We start from the raw sequence: 19,256 nt of genomic DNA, 5'->3' as shown, positions 1-19,256 counted from the left end.
AGTTCTGTTGAATAACACTGGACTTATTTTATTTATTAGCTTCACTTTCGATTTTACTTCTTTGTACATACTCTTGCATATTTTCAGAAATTTTCCTCCAATACCTTGCTTCAATGATTTCAGCCACAGTCCATTTCTATACACACCGTCGAAAGCTTTTTGGTAGTCTACAAACGCGCAGTATAATTTCTTACTTTCAATCAACGTCCTCTCGATAAGACTGTGCAATGCAAAAATTGCGTGTATTGTGCTATATCCCTGTTTAAAGCCAAACTGAGCATCTGATATAATGTTGTTTTCCTCTGTTACACTTGTTAATTTATTATTTTAAACCTTCGTGAACTTAAGGAACTTAATAGAGTCACGCCTCTATAGTTGCATCGTTTACGTACGTCTTCTCTTGATCCCTATCATCCAAAACTGTGTTCCACAGGAGATATTGCTTGTGTGAGATCATACGATATCTCCTAGAAGATATCATTTTGACAGTAGATTTTGTACAATGCCCTGACAATGCTATGACGTCATGAGCTTGATGACGTCACAATGCTATGACATCGCTGCACTGCAAGTCTAATCGTAGTACAGTCGTCAGAGATGTCCATTTTTCATTGAAAACTAATGAAGAATGATTTTTTATGATAAATAGAATCTCACCCTCGTGTCTTCTGATATCAAATATATCAACACTCGTTGATAAAAGTAAAAATATTCTCGGCAAGCCTCGGATACTTGTAACTTTATCAAATCGTGGTGACATATTTGATATCAGAAGACACTCGGGTGAGATTCTCTATTTATTATTACCCACGTGGTCAACGTATGGGTAGTTGCATATTAATCTCGTACGTCACACGAGTGTCGTATCGCGTTGACCTGTGTCGTAACGACTTGACCTGAAATTCTAACGATTTGATTGGATAACCGATGACCTCTCAATTAGGTCACATTCTGACGTAACTATTTTTTCATTCATAACGAACACGTGAATTCATTCATTCTACAACTTAAATGCATTGTGGGAATGTAAACATTGCGAACGTTGCCGTGTCGCTGTTTAATTGTGAGTCGAACTGAGACATTATATCTGTCGAAAAACATAAACGCAATGTTTCCACCAGTGATGTTAGCCGAATGAAGCAACTGGAAACCAAGAAACGAGGTGCAACGGAGTAGTTTACTGTAGGAGGCTGTACGAGGCGATGACAATTGACATGCATCGTGACGTCGGTTACCATGGCAGTGACGTCATTAGTGTGACGTCATGCAAATATTGTACTACAGTACAAAACTCTTCCGAAACCTCTTTATGAAACCGGTTTCGGTTTGAAACCAAAACATAACAAAAATACGCTATTTTGTCAATTTAAATGCATGTAAGACGTGGTAATAAATAAAATACCACACTCGATAAATACATACGAATTATACGACACTCGATCTCGCTTTACATCGGTCAGATTATGCGAAACTCGTGATAATTCCTATGTTATCTGACATCGTGTAGTATTCTCTATTTATTACCTATATGGTGAAACATAACCTGTGTCATATATATCATATGTGCACATGTGCACATATCACTTTTGCCTTGCAACCATTGTTTCTCTATTTCGTCGTCTGTGGCGTCACTTTGACGTCACAAACAATTGAACGTGACGTCAATGCACAGGGCAGTCACACTTGCTTACCGTTTTTTACTGCACAAATGTTCATGAATAAATTTGATAATAAAGAAATTATTACATTCGCAAGTGTGTCACACGACTTATACGAAACTCGTGCAAAATTGTGTATTGCCCCCCTCTCGCTCGGGCAATACAAAATTTCACACTCGTTTCGTATAAGTCATATGACACACTTGCTCGTATAATAATCTCTATTTAATACTTCATACTGGCATTCGTCAGTTCTCGTATCAAGTTCTTCTACGTCGTGATTTGTGAAAGACATTTCCGAATGGATTGACCTAAAATGTGATTAAATGATAATCTGTCTTCTCTTCGCAAAAGTGTTTTGTCATGTAGGATAAGAAAAATACCAATCAGTGTTCTATTTTTAAAGGTCACATGCAACCAAAAAATCATACATAATTAAAACACAATTATCACTAATTCATGGCATATAATATACATTGCTGATTATGAAAAAACATATAAACAAAATTATAAGCGTACAATCGCAAATCAAAAGTGCAATATTTTGTACTTGGGTTTACTTCCCTAGAAACGAAGCAGCCGGGATACCGAACCCAGTCAGAGCGGGTGGGTGTGCACTCAAGTGTAACGGCTGGTTCATTAGCAGATGCCGCCTTCACGGCTCTTTGTGTGTGTATATATAGAGATGTTTGGTTTTGTAAATACATGCTCATTTTTTGTGTATAACATTTTGCAATCAACAAACATCATAACATGTCATGTGTACAAGTATCACACCTGCATGTCAGTATAATTACATAATGTGACAGAGACCGAACTCGGGCCATAAATCAATGCGTTTTGTTTATGGTGTATAGCCTGATTGGTGTTAAGTTCAAATTGCATGTGGTCAGTGATCGAAGTTGTGTATTGAATATTGTCATTAGCAGACAGGCAGGCAAACACATATGTGTCAATAAAACAGACATTGAGCTTTGTCTGTGACAACGACATATCTATATCACAGTTAGAAATTCTGTCAACGCTAATAATATAGAACAAACTTTATGGATAACATCTTCTTTTATTCGTGAGTCCGACGTTTCGATACAGATTCTTGTACCGTTGACAAGCATAATGGAACATGAAGAAGGGGGAAGTATATATATACTGGATGTAACAATGTAACAAAGAAAACAACATAATTAACATAATTGGCTAGGCAGAAAGCTGATGAAGCCAGAGAGTAGACAAAGGACAGGCGTGGAAGCCAATGATGTACAAATAATAATGAGATGTTTATACAGCAGAGTTTATACAGTAGATTGGGCTTGGTGGATGAGTGCATCATAAGCGGATGGAATGAAGTATCCTTGGTCTCGGTTGATGGTGGGCTTTTGGCGTTTGATGTGGATGGCTTCGGTGAGCTTGCGTTTAGTGAAGTCTGTTTGTTTGTTAGAGAAAATGGTGATGTCAGACCCCTCTATTTGATGATTGGGACTTGCTTTGATGTGGTCGGAAATGGCTGATTTGCTGGCGGAATTTGAAAGAGGTCTGATGTTCTTTCACTCGGGTGTTGATGGGTCGGGACGTTTCGCCTATGTAGCTCTGCCCACAATCACAGTTTATTTTGTAGATGACACAGTTTGGGTTGTTGATCTTTACGGTGGCGGGATTTCTTCCATTGGCATGGAGAATGTTGTTAAGGTTGGAGGACGCGGAGAAGGTGGTATCTATGCCAGCTTGTTGTTTTAGGAGATGGCTGATTTGATGTGACGGTTTGCCAATGTAGGGGATGGATATCTTGATGGGGAACTGAATCTGGTTTGGGTCTTTTGGTAGGAGGTGGCAGGGTTGCAGCAATGGTTCTGTTGACTATTTGGGATTGAAAGATGGAAAGTGGTTAAGTTCTACGAAGACAACCGCCAACAACAAACTAGATCTCTCAACTAAGACCGGGCACGTCAAGAAGTTACATTTTCTCACTGCCTCACCAACCAAACTCAAGAAGATCACCAGCCCTGCTACCAACAACACAGTCGTCAACCTCAGCAACAAGCAGCTCTCCAACCAACAAGTCAACGCCCTTGCCAAAGGCCTGAAATTCGCCCTCACACCACGACGAACAACCTCGGACATGTTCATCACCAACATTGAGAAAGGCCTCCAACAACTAGCACCCGGTGGGAAGGTTGACTACCTCCGGCACCAGATCTGCAATATTCTTTACAAGGCCCAACCACAGAAGCCCAATATCACTCCATCAGAGAAACAAGCCATCAAACAATTGAGACAAGACCCGGACATCGTCATCGCCCCAGCTGACATAGGTAAGGCCACCGTTGTTCTAGACAAAGACCATTTCCACACCATGGTAGACAACCTGCTAGATGACACCGCCACGTACAAGAAGATCAATACGGATCCTACTACTAAGCTGAATCGTCAGCACAAGTCCACCCTAAAAATCCTGCACAATAAATTTGAACTCTGTACAGATCTGTATCGCAAACAATCAGTATCCCATCCTCAGCCACCCTATGCCCGAGCAACTGTCAAGATCCATAAGAATCCTGTGAAAACCCGTCTACTAGTCTGCTCCCGTGATACGGTGTTTTACAATACTGCCCAGCACCTTACCCAAGTACTCTCTCCTTTAGGTAAATCTGCCAACTCCTTCATCAACGACTCAACAGACTTCTGCAGCAAGATCCGTGACATCTCCAATCCAGGTCCCATCATCAGCTACGATGTTGTGGACCTATTTACTAATGTACCTAGAGAAGAAGCGCTCCAAGCCTTACGCCACAGAATTGATAAACTTCAACAACCCCTCAACACCAGCCTCTCAACTGACTCCATCATCAGTCTCACCTCAACCTGCATCAACTCCACTTACTTCACCTGGGGGGACGAGATCTATGAACAAATTCATGGACTTCCCATGGGCTCCCCCTTATCCCCCATCCTAACCGAAATTTACATGACGGTCCTGGAAGATAAAGTACTAGATACTGCACCCTTCAAACCTACATGTTGGTATCGCAAAGTGGATGATACCTTCGTCATTCTCCAACCTCAGCAAGATCCCACTCAGCTTCGGACCCATCTCAACAACCAACATCCCCGCGTCAAGTTTACCATGGAAACCGAACAGAACCAGCAACTACCTTTCCTTGACGTCCTTGTGTCCCGCACCTCCTGCAACCAACTCCAGACCACTGTATATAGAAAACCTACCCATGCGGATCAGTACATCCACTACAACGCCAATCATCCACCTAAAGTTAAGACCGGCATCATCTCCACATTAACCAGAAGGGCCAAGAACATCTGCTCAACTAAACTACAAGATGAAATCGAACACCTCAAGAAAGTCTTCGCAGAACTTAAGCACTTTCCATCCCAAATAGTCAACAGAACCATTGCTGCAACCCTGTCACCTCCTACCAAAAGACCCAAACCAGATTCAGTCCCCATCAAGATATCCATCCCCTACATTGGCAAACCGTCACATCAAATCAGCCGTCTCCTAAAACAACAAGCTGGCATAGATACCACCTTCTCCGCGTCCTCCAACCTTAACAACATTCTCAATGCCAATGGAAGAAATCCCGCCACCGTAAAGATCAACCCAAACTGTGTCATCTACAAAATAAACTGTGATTGTGGGCAGAGCTACATAGGCGAAACGTCCCGACCCATCAACACCCGAGTGAAAGAACATCAGACCTCTGTTACCAATTCCGACAGCAAATCAGCCATTTCCGACCACATCAAAGCAAGTCCCAATCATCAAATAGAGGGGTCTGACATCACCATTTTCTCTAACAAACAAACAGACTTCACTAAACGCAAGCTCACCGAAGCCATCCACATCAAACGCCAAAAGCCCACCATCAACCGAGACCAAGGATACTTCATTCCATCCGCTTATGATGCACTCATCCACCAAGCCCAATCTACTGTATAAACTCTGCTGTATAAACATCTCATTATTATTTGTACATCATTGGCTTCCACGCCTGTCCTTTGTCTACTCTCTGGCTTCATCAGCTTTCTGCCTAGCCAATTATGTTAATTATGTTGTTTTCTTTGTTATGTTGTTTTCTTTGTTACATTGTTACATCCAGTATATATATACATTATGCCAACGGTACAAGAATCTGTATCGAAACGTTCTTCATGTTCCATTATGCTTGACAACGGTACAAGAATCTGTATCGAAACGAAAGTGACTCGGTAACGAGAACGTGTGGTGAAAAAGAAGTTGTTATCCATAAAGTTTGTTCGGTATATTCTACTGTCATAACACATTTAAAGCTTGCGCTGCGAAATATCAACAACACATTAAGTTGTGTTTTACGTTGCATGTGACCTTTAACAATATTTCCTAAAGATTTTAACAGTTCATGTCTTTGGATAGTATACAAAAGACATTCAAGGAAGTAATTAAAAGCATTCTCATATCCATGGCCACATTCACATGATGCATCAATGTTTATATTAATTCTAAATAAATCATAATTAGGTGTACTCGTCATATATCTTATTCTTGTGTGCCAAACATTGCCCGGTTGCCTGCTACAGGTGGGAGTAAATCCTGAAGAACAACTGGTGTTGTTCTTTTAGTAGGAACTTTAATTTCCGAAATCCTCCAATCATTTTCTAAAGATGTCTACTGTATTTTACGATGTTTTGAATATGATGATGCCAACTCCCGTTAGAAGAAGCGGTCAAACCCAAACGTTTATCACAATCAAATTATATTGCAGCAATCAAAATTCGAATTAATGTTTTTTCGGCCATCTTTCATAGTAAATAATATGGCTTCAGTGTTTTTAGTTGCACTATTCCATTATAATGTGTGCACGATACCGATGCCAGACCTCGCAAGATGTATATCATCAATCATCACAGACTTTATAAACCAAAATATTTGAGAATCTTCTTTGCAAAACATGCTTACAAAACAACAATGACCTCAGCCTGTTACTGGGGTCATCTAGTGAGCTTAAACTCCTCTCAGTGATCGGGAGACGTGTATATGCTCCCCGTGAACATCATAAACAACAACAGAGAAAAATAACTTTACAATGTTTAATAGATCTGTCGATCACCATAATCACTTATACATAAACTATTGCAGCAATTAAATTTATCTAGAACTACCAAGTTATAACATTTTATGCTTTTATGAAAATTAGCAGCGCATCTTCAAGCTAACACAAACATTGACCACTCAGACATGTATTTTACACTTTGACATCATAATAAGCAATTAGTCACACTTATTGGCGTCATACCTGAAGACAGATGACCCCTGATGTATCAGAGCTCATTATCCAAAATAGTTTCAATGAGCCTGGCCTTCCGTTTTTAACACGTAGGTGAATTGGTTTGAAAAGTGTATAATGCAAGTACTGACTTACTTGCACGCATATATATACTCAATGCATTTGTTGTTGATATTTCAAATAGAAGTGTTGACAAAGTTGTTTCATCGATGTTACAATATTCAAGACCTTGGTGTAGCTTTGAACACTTTTTTGGTAGACCAGTGGAGGAAATTTGAAGCTTTTGTAACCAAAATCATGTCCGATTCAATTCCCAGTTACATGTCAATCCTCAAACAGTGCTTTGTTCCTCATCTTGGACTTCTGTACCATTCTCTGGACTTGGGCGTAATCTACCTCACTCTCCTCCACGTCAAACACGTCACCTACAGCAGCACTGGCCACGGAAGCAGGGCGAGCATATGTGAGATCCGTTCTCCTGTACTCTGCCAAGTCGGCCATCTGGGAAATGACCTTTGCCTTATCACTCACATCTCCCATACTGGCATTGTTTCGTCTCAACTTCTTTGTTGTAATACCTTTCCTGGCCATTTCTGCAGAGAGGTGTAACTCCATTAGGTCTTCGTCGAATTCAACACCTGCGTCCTGTAACTGTTTCATGGCTGCACCAACCTCTGTCTTCATCAGATGTTCCAGTGACATCTCCTCTTCAGCACCACAAACAATGATCTTGGCGAGGTTGTTAGCAGACGCAAGAGGAACATACTGACCCCCAGTAATGTAAGCCAATCCAGTGAAAAAATCCTTGTAGGGTGATATGCTTGGTTCGCAGCCAGCGACATAAAGAGTGATTTCTTGAGATGCGAGTTTATTTGTGACTTTAAAGGGGTCGTGCCCGAGAGGACAGCCCAATGGGAATCCGTCCTCATCAGTTCCAAGTCCATGTGGTGGTGCATCAGCAATCAGCACGGCTATTTTAGTCGCACTACTTCTCCAGGAGAAAGTCAACAGCGCTTGTAGTCCGTCAGCCACGGCCTCTGGTTCATCACCACCACCGTCGGCTGAGCAGTCACGTAACCACGATTTCATATTTGCGATCTGGGAGGTGAAGTTATGCGGCTTAGTGATGAAGGATTTGTCTTGTGGTGGATGGTCTCTGTACTCAACTAAAGCAAAGTGGACACTTCTCCCACCCGCAGAGGATATTTGATCAATTATATGCCTGATGTTCTCTCTTGCAGAATCAATATACGAATCCATACTGCCCGTGCAGTCCATCACAAAAGCAAGGTCCAACAAAGACATAATTATGAATATCCTTTCCAGAAACAACTCAGTGTTGGTTATACTTTCTTTATCAGCGACGTCTCACGAAACGTCCCAGAAAATCAGTGTGTAAAAGTGGGTGGGTGTAAAGTTCTTATACGGGGTATCTTCTCCAATATTTCCTGGTTCTTGGAAACGCAACGTAAAGCTAGTTTCGTTTTAGCCTTACCGTAATGAACATAATTTCACTCGACAACAATGCACTTTATGGTAGGTTTTGCTACATTTATGTATAACTTGCCACGATCAAAATACAATCCAACATGAATTCAAGGTCTACGTCCTGTGCTGTACAGAGATGAATCCTGATAGCAAAGTGACGAGTGTCTCCTTATTTTCATGAAATCCAAAATGGCGACCTCAGGAATATACCATTAATTTCCCAAAGGGTAATCGGGTTTGTTTACATGCAAGCCATCCGTAATGTCATTACATAGTAACTACCTTATTGCCAAGTGCACATATATGCGACAGGCGTATGTAAAATATGATACTGTTTTAATGGGAAACAAAACACACAACACGAGTGCTTGGGCAGGGTAGTAGCCTTGTCTTATACAGGAGGCGGCACGCACACACAACTGCAATTTCTGCCTAATAAGGGCATATGAAACACACGTAGCTTCACTATTTTAACAGCGGAGCCGACGATGTCTCTTTCTTAGACTGGCCCATATCAGCAGCTCGAACGCACATGTGAACCAAGACCTTGGATACGAATACGAAATTGCAGATTTTCCTAGGTGAGCCACAAACGATGGGTCGAAAAGAGTCTATATTTATAAAGTATATGTATAAAACATTATAAAACATTCAAAGGTTTTGAACATGATATAGATGTAGTTTTGTTTATGTCGAGACATTAATCAAGCACTTTTCCTAACTGCAGAATATCTGCATTGGTAGACAGCTTTCACATTTCAAAATGTACAAACCTCTCGTAATTTCGACAAATTGAGCAAATGTGCCACCGTATGACTATGTCTGGTCCGTCACATGATTGTCTGGTTTGTCTGAACTCTACCGTCGCATGGCAATAGCACTGCAGTGTGATGTAGGCCACACAAAACCTACTTTTCTCTTAAATGCAAACTTTGTGCGTATACCCTTTTTAATCTGGTGTTATCACTGGTATTCAGCGATCCAGTCATATAATTTTCGCAGCTCTTTGGTTTTTACGCCCATTGGAATCTGTTGCGTGGTGAAATATATTTTTCTCGTGTAGCGTGTCATTTTGTGCATAAACTCTTGATGAGCATACTGACTGACTGACTGGCTGAGTTTGGTTTTACGCCGCTTTTAGCAATATTCCAGCAATATCTCGGCGGGGGACACCAGAAATGGGCTTCACTCATTGTACCCATGTGGGGATTCGAACCCGGGTCTTCGGCGTGACGAGCCAACGCTTTAACCACTAGACTACCCCACCGCCCCTTGATGAGCATACACGCTTTATGTGTATAAGACAGACCGGTGAAAAAGTGCAATGAAACAAGCAGTAAGAATAGCAAGAACATACAGGATCATGTGTGCACTTAAGACCATTGTAGCTTTAAGGGCACAAAGGACGTATCTGAAAACCTGAGTATGCCCTGATTTTGAAGCAGTTAAAGTGTAACTGACATTAGGTATCCTGGTTATTTTTTTGCAAAACAAGTTCCTACTCCAAGAATAGCATTAACATCGAAAAGGAAATTAATTTAATAACATATTTTATCATTGTATGACGAGATCCAACGATACTCAGGAAAGGAGCAGGTTAAGCGTCTGACAGTCATATTCGATGGCGTGAGAAACCTACCTTCTAGTTGCGAATGGTGCACTATAACACTTGACCGCCGCGCTCTGGAGGTATCGTCCCCACACTGGTGCAATGACGCCCACTTCGCTCAGCAAATATACGGACGAGTCCACCTACAAAAGGTAACAGGTTCCAGGATGTTGTGGAGCTGAAAGGAGGTACGCATAAAATCCGTGTCCGGATACTGAACTATAATTTTAAGGTAAGATTGTTTATAGATTGGTATGTACAATCCAGTCCACATACCACGATGTAGCTGTCAAAACGCGATAGAAGGTTAAATTCACCTGACTGCATAACTAATTCAGATTACCGTACTATACGAAAAAGGATTACAAAGTTAACTAATGTCATGAAATGAACGTCTTTTCAAATATCAGATAAACGTTTATTCAGTCGATGTAAAGGCTATAGGTTATAGGCTTATGTTCAACGTTTTGATACATAACCGAGACACATATTAAACTGTAGAATGGTATGAATCCCTGTGATATTATGTAGAATATGAATTCGTGTGATCTCATGTAGAATGGTATGAATATGTGTGATATCACGTAGAATGGTACGAGTCCGTGTGATATCATGTAAAATGGCACGTTTCCGTGTGATATGTAGAATGGTATGAATCTGCGTGATAATATATGGAATGGTATGAATCCGTGTGATATTATGTAGAATGGTATGAATCTGTGTTATAATATGTAGAATGGTATGAATCTGTGTGATAACATGTAGCATGGTATGAATCTGTGTGATAACATGTAGAATGGTATGTATCTGTGTGATATGTAGAATGGTATGAATCTGTGTGATAAGATGTAGAATGGTATGAATCTGTGTGATAATATGTAGAATGGTATGTATCTGTGATATGTAGAATGGTATGAATCTGTGTGATAACATGTAGAATGGTATGTATCTGTGTGGTATTATGTAGAATGGTATGAATCTGTGTGATAATATGTAGAATGGTATGAATCTGTGTGATGTCACGTAGAATGGTACGAGTCCGTGTGATATAATGTAGAATGGCACGTTTCCGTGTGATATGTAAATGGTATGAATCTGCGTGATAATATTTAGAATGGTATGAATCCGTGTGATATTATGTAGAATGGTATGAATCTGTGTGATATGTAGAATGGTATGAATCTGCGTGATAATATTTAGAATGGTATGAATGGTATGAATATGTAGAATGTATGATCTCATATGTAGAATGGTATGAATATGTGTGATAATATATAGAATGGTACGAGTCTGTGTGATATCATGTAGAATGGGTATGAATCCGTGTGACAATATGTAGAAGAATGGTATGTATATGTGTGATAATATGTAGAATGTGTATGTATATGTGTCCGTGTGATATTATGTAGAATGGTATGAATATGTGATAATGTGTAGAATGGTCCGTGACATCATGGATAATACAGATAGTGTGATAATATCAAGATTGGTATGTATATGTGTGATATTATGTAGAATGGTATGTATATGTGTGATATTATGTAGAATGGTATGAATCCGTGTGATATTATGTAGAATGGCATGTATCTGTGATAATATGTAGAATGGTATGTATATGTGTGATATTATGGAGAATGGTATGAATCTGTGTGATAATATATAGAATGGTATGAATCTGTATGATGTTACGTAGAATGGTATGAATCTGTGTGATAATATGTAGAATGGTATGTATCTGTGTAATATGTAGAATGGTATGAATCTATGTGATAACATGTAGAATGGTATGTATCTGTGTTGTATTATGTAGAATGGTATGAATCCGTGTGAATATATGTAGAATGGTATGAATCTGTGTGATATGTAGAACGGTATGAATCCGTGTGATATTATGTAGAATGGCATGTATCTGTGATAATATGTAGAATGGTATGTATCTGTGTGGTATTATGTAGAATGGTATGAATCCGTGTGATAATATGTAGAATGGTATGAATCTGTGTGATGTCACGTAGAATGGCACGGGTCCGTGTGATATGTAGAATGGTATGAATCTGCGTGATAATATTTAGAATGGTATGAATCCGTGTGATATTATGTAGAATGATATGAATCTGTGTGATAATATGTAGAATGGTATGAATCTGTGTGATCTCATGTAGAATTGTATGAATATGTGTGATAATATATAGAATGGTACGAGTCTGTGTGATATCATGTAGAATGGCACGAATCCGTGTGATAATATGTAGAATGATATGTATATGTGTGATATTATGTAGAATGGTATGAATCCGTGTGATAATATGTAGAATGGTATGAATCTGTGTGATAATATGTAGAATGGTATGTATCTGTGTGATATGTAGAATGGTATGAATCTGTGTGATAAAATGTAGAATGGTATGTATCTGTGTTGTATTATGTAGAATGGTATGAATCCGTGTGATATGTAGAACGGTATGAATCCGTGTGATATTATGTAGAATGGCATGTATCTGTGATAATATGTAGAATGGTATGTATCTGTGTGATATGTAGAATGGTATGAATCTGTGAGATATGTAGAACGGTATGAATCCGTGTGATATTATGTAGAATGGCATGTATCTGTGATAATATGTAGAATGGTATGTATATGTGTGATATGTAGAATGGTATGAATCTGTGTGATATTATGTAGAATGGTATGAATCCGTTTGGTATTGTGTGGTATGTTTTAAATCCGCGTGGTATTGTGGGGAATGGTGTCAGTCTGTTAGAAATTATGTGGAATGGTGTCAGTCTGTTGGAGATTGTGTGGTATGGTGAGAATCCGGGTGGAATGGTGTCAGCCTGTTGGAGATTATGTGGAATGAAGTGAATTCAGGTGGAATCGTGTAAGCCTGTTGGAGATTTTGTGGAATGTTGTGAATCCGGGTGGAATGGTGTGAATCTGATCTAAATGTGGACCTGCTGTTTTTTGCCATTCTCACTTAGTTTCTAAAATGTGATCTAATTTAACCTCGCATCGGCATTGCTTCAGCCATACAGCATCATCATAGATCTGTGATGAAGCGTAAACTGTGACAATAGGTATTAATCAGTGATATTTGAGCACCACATACTTATTTATGCTTTACAGGTGGCTAACATGGAGTGTCATGGGTGTGGCATTGACAAACTCTCCAATGAGTATCCTTCCATGAAGCTCACGACAGAGTGCAAACATCCACGATTTTTCTGCATGCGGGTAAGATGTTGTTGAGACAGTGAATGGAAGTTGTTAATGCGACAGTGAGTCATATATTAGATACTATACGACCTGTGATCGTAACAACAGTCTAATCAGGGCAGTATTTGATATCCCCCAAAGTGTACAGCCTACTCCCCCCTTCTCAATAAGTTGTATCCGCCCCTGTTCTCCAATATTCGTTGATTCTCGCGATACAAAGTTGCTTCGTTTTAGCAGGGCGCATAATTATCTCTACATTCTCCAATACTCGCTGATTCTCGGAAGAGCGATACAACGTAGTTTCGTTTTACCAGAGCGTGAAATTCTCTCTACCTTCTCCAATATTCGCTGGTTCTTGGAAACGCAGTTTCGTTTTAGGCTTACCGTATTCAACATAATGACAGCATCTGAGCAAACAAGAGCATGTGGAGGCGTATGAGATATATCCCTGGTTACGACTAGAAATGCAAGACAATGTATTTCATAAAGTGCACGACTTCAATCATATTCACTCCGGCAATCTATGCTGATCATTAGAGGTGATCGGGTGGGCAGGCTGGGTGGCTTGAATTTCTGGTTCAGAGTATTTACAGACCCTCTTCATATTGGCGAGTGCATTATTAACAGCAAACGAACGAATAAACAGAACATATAATTCAAGTGGAATGTATCCTCAAAACCTTGGGGTCATAGTTACACCCTTCTCAGAACTAAACGTTTATGCGCCGACCATTACTGATAAGTGAATAACAATAAAAAACAAGGATTGATTAGATCATGTAGATGAAGCTAATAAATGTAAAATGATTGAAGATATGTTTGGATTAAATGAGTACAGCGTGGATGATGCCGATAGGCCCACATCATGAGCATTATGAAATTTCCAAAAGCCAGAAATCACATCTGAAGCCATGCAGTAGATTGCAAGTTGTAGGCATGAGGGAGGGAGGAATGTCACTTAGACACGTATATATGTGTGTCAAAGCGTTGACAATCATCAAATCGGAGGGATGACATCGAGGTCAAGTCAAGAGACAGCAATTTCCACGAGGTGTTTTGTTTGTATTTTTTGGGGGTGGGGAGTGGGTTGCTTGTTTTGTGTGTGTTTTGTTTGTTTTTTTATTGTTGTTGTTTTTTTTGTTTGGTCGGTTTTGTTTGGTTGTTTGTTTGGTGTGGTTTTTTGTTTTGTTTTTTATTTGGGGGCGTCTGCAGTTGACATCTGCATTAGTCTTTGTCCTGTCACTGTCTGCTCCATTGACGCCCCACAAACAAACATTCCAGCTATAATATGGTGGCCTGTAAATAAACGAACCCCGACCAGACAGATCAATGACTGGTACCATGACCATCTACGCGACTGGGATACGATGACGCGTCAACAAAGTCAGAAAGCATGGCAACCCCACACCGTTAGTCGCCTCAAACAAGCATGAGCTGCTTAAGACCAATTGTAACTTTTCGTGTCTCCTATGGCTGTCAATTCCTTTTATGTGTTTTGGTACGTTCTTCCTCGAACGTATTGCTATGGTATATGCTGTTATCCTTCTGAGTATTTGTAACCTGGGCAACCTAAAACTTGATTCTGTTCAAGCCAAAACGTACATCATTTGCTGTGATCTTGTAGATATATCTTCTTTAATGCAACAGTATTCAGTTTCAGCAGTGTTTCATACGCTTATATTATTGCTTGCAGTGTGTAATCAAGCATGTGGCGGACAACAAGCAATGCCCTTATAAGGAGTGTGGTGTTGAAGTAAACCCCGACAGCCAGGTGATGAGGATTCTTGAAGCTACACTGAAGGAGATGTTCCGGGAGTACACCTGTGAATACACACCACCTATGTCATTGAGTGGAGATGTGGTCAAAGTCTCCATCTTAACTGGCGATGCAGTGGTCCTGCCTACAGCGAAGACCTCACAATCCTTCAACTGAAAGACGCAGTCAAACAGAGGTTCAAACACGATCACAGCAAGCAAAAGCTTGTGTACAACGAAAAAGTACTAGAGGTATTTGAGTTGCCGTCTTTTGGAAAATTGTCATGTATATGTATTAAAGAACCAGATGATCTTGAGTTAGAATCTGAAAACTTAATTAGATATTTGGGTTTGTCAACACTAGACATGTCCTCTTCTGTTCCTCCTAATTTCATTACATACTTTTGCTTTTGGACGATGATGGAATTATAAATCTATGGGTGTTAATAACAATTATGTTGTAGTATCACCATTTTCCAGCTATATGATCATATCTATCTGCAAGTTTAAGATGTGTATATATAATTCTCTGTGTTGTATAACAGGTTTTTGGCAGGTCGCATAAAGAGATGACACTTGGCGACTATGGCATAGGAGCAAATGCCACAATCCACTTGCTTGTCCTTCTGTTTGCAATCCCAGATGACCTGGACCATGTCATCTTTGACCTCCACTGGGGCTATCCCGCCAGCGATGGGGAAGACAACAGGGACTATCTTGATGCCTCATGCTTTGCCTTCAAAAACAACATCTATGTCTCTGTTTGCGACTTCATGAATGAAGAGACGTCATCTGCTAAAAAAACTCGTTTCAATCTCATGCGCCATGTGAGAACAGAAGACGGTTGCAAGGCTGCCATCAAACACTCTGGTGACCATATGGATGATACTAAAAAACGTGGGCACCATAAAATTGAAGTTCACATGAAGAAGATCCCAGCATCTGTGTCACATCTTATCTTCACCCTGAGCGCCTTCAAAGCCCCTTCTGTCTCCAAGTTTCCCAATCCAACACTTCAGTTCTATGAAGCCTCTAATACTAATGCTGATCTTTGCTCTACATCATTTGACAGGCCAATCCACAGCCGAGCTATCATCATGTGCTATGTGGTGAAAGATGAAGCAGGGAAATGGCAGATCTACGAGTGTGGAGCGGAGTCGGATGGGTGTGCTGCAGGGTATCTCAAACTGGTGGCTACCATCAAGAAACTCATGAAAACAGGCGTCCTTTAGAAAAGGATGCTGAAGACAACAAATTTGTGGATACATTCCTGAAGCTGGATGTCCCTTACTGAAGTCATCAAATCTGTGAATCTGTACTGCTGCATATGTACATATTGATTGGATATTAATGAAGCACAACACACTGTTAGAGATTTTTGGACGTGTATTTCAAAATGACTGGTTTGATTCATTGATTGAAAGAAGTAGTGAACTGAGAAACAGGGCCCTTGGCACGAACATTACACAAATAGAAAAGTTGATGTAAGCAATACTCACTGATTTATTGACATTATATGAAGAAGTCTATGAGGTATCATATTATTGCTTGCAGTGTGTAATCAAGCATGTGGCGGACAACAAGCAATGCCCTTATAAGGAGTGTGGTGTTGAAGTAAACCCCGACAGCCAGGTGATGAGGATTCTTGAAGCTACACTGAAGGAGATGTTCCGGGAGTACACCTGTGAATACACACCACCTATGTCATTGAGTGGAGATGTGGTCAAAGTCTCCATCTTAACTGGTGATGCAGTGGTCCTGCCTTACAGTGAAAATCTCACAATCCTTCAACTGAAAGACGCAGTCAAAGAGAGGTTCAAACACGATCACAGCAAGCAAAAGCTTGTGTACAACGAAAAAGTACTAGAGGTATTTGAGTTGCCGTCTTTTGGAAAATTGTCATGTGCATGTATTAAACTCATGCATGCAAGAGCCAGATGATCTTGAGTTAGAATCTGAAAAATTAATGAGATATTTTGGTTTGTCAGCACTAGACATGTCCTCTTCTGTTCCTCCTAATTTCATTACATACTTTTGCTTTTGGATGATGATGGAACTATAAACCTATGGGTGTTAATAAAAATTATTTTGTTTTATCACCATTTACCAGCTATATGATCATATCTATCTGCAAGTTTAAGATGTGTATATTTCTCTGTGTTGTACAACAGGTTTATGGCAGGTCGCATAAAGAGATGACACTTGGCGACTATGGCATAGGAGCAAATGCCACAATCCACTTGCTTGTCCTTCTGTTTGCAATCCCAGATGACCTGGACCATGTCATCTTTGACCTCCACTGGGGCTATCCCGCCAGCGATGGGGAAGACAACAGGGACTATCTTGATGCCTCATGCTTTGCCTTCAAAAACAACATCTATGTCTCTGTTTGCGACTTCATGAATGAATCAGAGCGGTCATCTGCTAAAAAAACTCGTTTCAATCTCATGCGCCATGTGAGAACAGAAGACGGTTGCAAGGCTGCCATCAAGCACTCTGGTGACCATATGGATGATACTAAAAAACGTGGGCACCATAAAATTGAAGTTCACATGAAGAAGATCCCAGCATCTGTGTCACATCTTATCTTCACCCTGAGCGCCTTCAAAGCCCCTTCTGTCTCCAAGTTTCCCAATCCAACACTTCAGTTCTATGAAGCCTCTAATACTAATGCTGATCTTTGCTCTACATCATTTGACAAGCCTATCCACAGCCGAGCTATCATCATGTGCTATGTGGTGAAAGATGAAGCAGGGAAATGGCAGATCTACCAGTGTGGAGCGGAGTCGGATGGGTGTGCTGCAGGGTATCTCAAACTGGTGGCTACCATCAAGAAACTCATGAAAACAGGCGTCCTTTAGAAAAGTATGCTGAAGACAACAAATTTGTGGATACATTCCTGAAGCTGGATGTCCCTTACTGAAGTCATCAAATCTGTGAATCTGTACTGCTGCATATGTACATATTGATTGGATATTAATGAAGCACAACACACTGTTAGAGATTTTTGGACGTGTATTTCAAAATGACTGGTTTGATTCATTGATTGAAAGAAGTAGTGAACTGAGAAACAGGGCCCTTGGCACGAACATTACACAAATAGAAAAGTTGATGTAAGCAATACTCACTGATTTATTGACATTATATGAAGAAGTCTATGAGGTATCAGCACCCAACCCACTCCTTGATTCATGTGAACAGTTATTGTAAACCTATGAATCAATCGCTCACTGATTACATTTGCTTGGCGTCTTCTCATGCTGCTGATCGGACATTGGAATATCAACATTGGGATCCTCTGCTATTCATGGTGCAGTGCCTGGGTCAGTTCATTCAGGATTTGAACTAGTCTCTTGGTCCTACCTGGCATCAGAACATCTATACAACATGCTGACAAAAAGGATTCCATGGCTTGTAATAATTTCTCAGAACTGGATTTTGAATCAGGCAGTACTTAATGCTCATATATATTAGTCAGTGTGCACTGCCCACAATGTGGGATGGAGAACTGGTTGCCGGTCTCCAGCATGTGGTCAGTACTGCCCATGACATTTAGGCTGAAACACAAACTTCCGGTTGGACCCAGTATTTACATTTACTTCTGTGCCCCTCAGTGTACAAAAAACATGTCCTCATTGATGGGTCCACTCAAGTATCTTTAGTTATTCAGGTTCAAATGATATGACATGCTTTATATTATTAACTGTTTATTTAAACAAGCTTTGCACCATTGATCACAGTTATGATCTTTTAGTCCCAAATAGGCTGAAAAAGAACCAGTGCTCAGGTAGTGTTTAGGGACCTCTTCTCTTTTTCCTTATTTTGTTTCCTTGTATTTGCCTTCAAACGGAATAAAAGCTCCAATACTGTCATATTCTTGTATCAATGGTGACTAAGAACACATTTGTCAGAGGATGTTGATCTTGTACGGAAGGCACTTCCAGTGTCAGTATATCAATCATCTTGCAATGTGATTGTTGTATATATGTATTGTCATGGACCTTGGACTTCTGGTCCAGCCTTGGTGTTGTAATTTCCATAATGTTTCTTGGTAATAGGTAGTTCAACTTTAACTAGTCTAATATGCTTGTGTATGAAGCATCACTAAAGCTATCCAACTAAAGCTTATTGTAATGTTGAGGATCAGTGGGTTGTAAGCAAATCTCCCTGAGCGAGTGAAGGTTGGTTTACTCCAGGATGTGATATCACAATAATATCACAATAATATCACATTGGCTTGAATGATCAATGTTTTT

The 19,256-nt window shown here is 40.1% G+C and overlaps 5 protein-coding genes across 5 annotated transcripts in view; 3 read left to right on the top strand and 2 right to left on the bottom strand.

Moving 5' to 3' along the window:
* Positions 1 to 10,384, bottom strand: part of LOC124258748 — a 57,888-nt gene extending 47,504 nt beyond the window's left edge. Inside the window, exon 1 of the mRNA XM_046692830.1 lies at positions 10,062 to 10,384. The gene's annotated coding sequence lies outside the window, so the exon portion shown is untranslated. The remainder of the gene's footprint in view (positions 1 to 10,061) is intronic.
* On the top strand, positions 3,159 to 6,244 carry LOC124258746. The gene is made up of 3 exons (XM_046692827.1): positions 3,159 to 3,189; positions 3,530 to 4,672; positions 6,228 to 6,244. Exons 1-3 carry the CDS (start codon positions 3,159 to 3,161, stop codon positions 6,242 to 6,244), a joined length of 1,191 nt encoding a protein of 396 aa, XP_046548783.1.
* LOC124258730 lies at positions 6,724 to 8,601 on the bottom strand. Its single transcript, XM_046692813.1, has one exon. The coding sequence runs from the start codon at positions 8,237 to 8,239 to the stop codon at positions 7,259 to 7,261; it is 981 nt and encodes a 326-aa protein (XP_046548769.1). The 5' UTR covers positions 8,240 to 8,601; the 3' UTR covers positions 6,724 to 7,258.
* Positions 10,385 to 13,287: 2,903 nt separating the features above from the next.
* Positions 13,288 to 18,872, top strand: LOC124258732. Its single transcript, XM_046692815.1, has 4 exons — positions 13,288 to 14,296; positions 14,939 to 15,252; positions 15,546 to 16,533; positions 18,163 to 18,872. Exon 3 carries the CDS (start codon positions 15,570 to 15,572, stop codon positions 16,230 to 16,232), a length of 663 nt encoding a protein of 220 aa, XP_046548771.1. The 5' UTR covers positions 13,288 to 14,296; positions 14,939 to 15,252; positions 15,546 to 15,569; the 3' UTR covers positions 16,233 to 16,533; positions 18,163 to 18,872.
* LOC124258731 lies at positions 16,545 to 18,872 on the top strand. The gene is made up of 2 exons (XM_046692814.1): positions 16,545 to 16,869; positions 17,172 to 18,872. The coding sequence occupies exons 1-2, from the start codon at positions 16,636 to 16,638 to the stop codon at positions 17,859 to 17,861; spliced, it is 924 nt and encodes a 307-aa protein (XP_046548770.1). The 5' UTR covers positions 16,545 to 16,635; the 3' UTR covers positions 17,862 to 18,872.
* Positions 18,873 to 19,256: the final 384 nt, after the last annotated feature.

The sequence above is a fragment of the Haliotis rubra genome, unplaced genomic scaffold (assembly GCF_003918875.1).
Source record: "Haliotis rubra isolate DU_JTF1 unplaced genomic scaffold, ASM391887v1 Scf70, whole genome shotgun sequence".
NCBI classification, from domain to species: domain Eukaryota; kingdom Metazoa; phylum Mollusca; class Gastropoda; order Lepetellida; family Haliotidae; genus Haliotis; species Haliotis rubra.
This window is presented reverse-complemented; position numbering and strand designations above follow the sequence as displayed.

What these genes read in the sequence shown, in the direction of transcription:
- LOC124258732 (XM_046692815.1), top strand. Translation starts at nt 15,570, where the DNA reads ATGACACTTGGCGACTATGGCATAGGAGCAAATGCCACAATCCACTTG.
- LOC124258746 (XM_046692827.1), top strand. Translation starts at nt 3,159, where the DNA reads ATGGCTGATTTGCTGGCGGAATTTGAAAGAG. An exon ending in GCTGGCGGAATTTGAAAGAG is followed by an intron (nt 3,190 to 3,529) that starts GTCTGATGTTCT and finishes TGGGATTGAAAG; the next exon opens with ATGGAAAGTGGTTAAGTTCT.
- LOC124258730 (XM_046692813.1), bottom strand. Translation starts at nt 8,239, where the DNA reads ATGTCTTTGTTGGACCTTGCTTTTGTGATGGACTGCACGGGCAGTATG.
- LOC124258731 (XM_046692814.1), top strand. Translation starts at nt 16,636, where the DNA reads ATGAGGATTCTTGAAGCTACACTGAAGGAGATGTTCCGGGAGTACACC. An exon ending in ACAACGAAAAAGTACTAGAG is followed by an intron (nt 16,870 to 17,171) that starts GTATTTGAGTTG and finishes GTTGTACAACAG; the next exon opens with GTTTATGGCAGGTCGCATAA.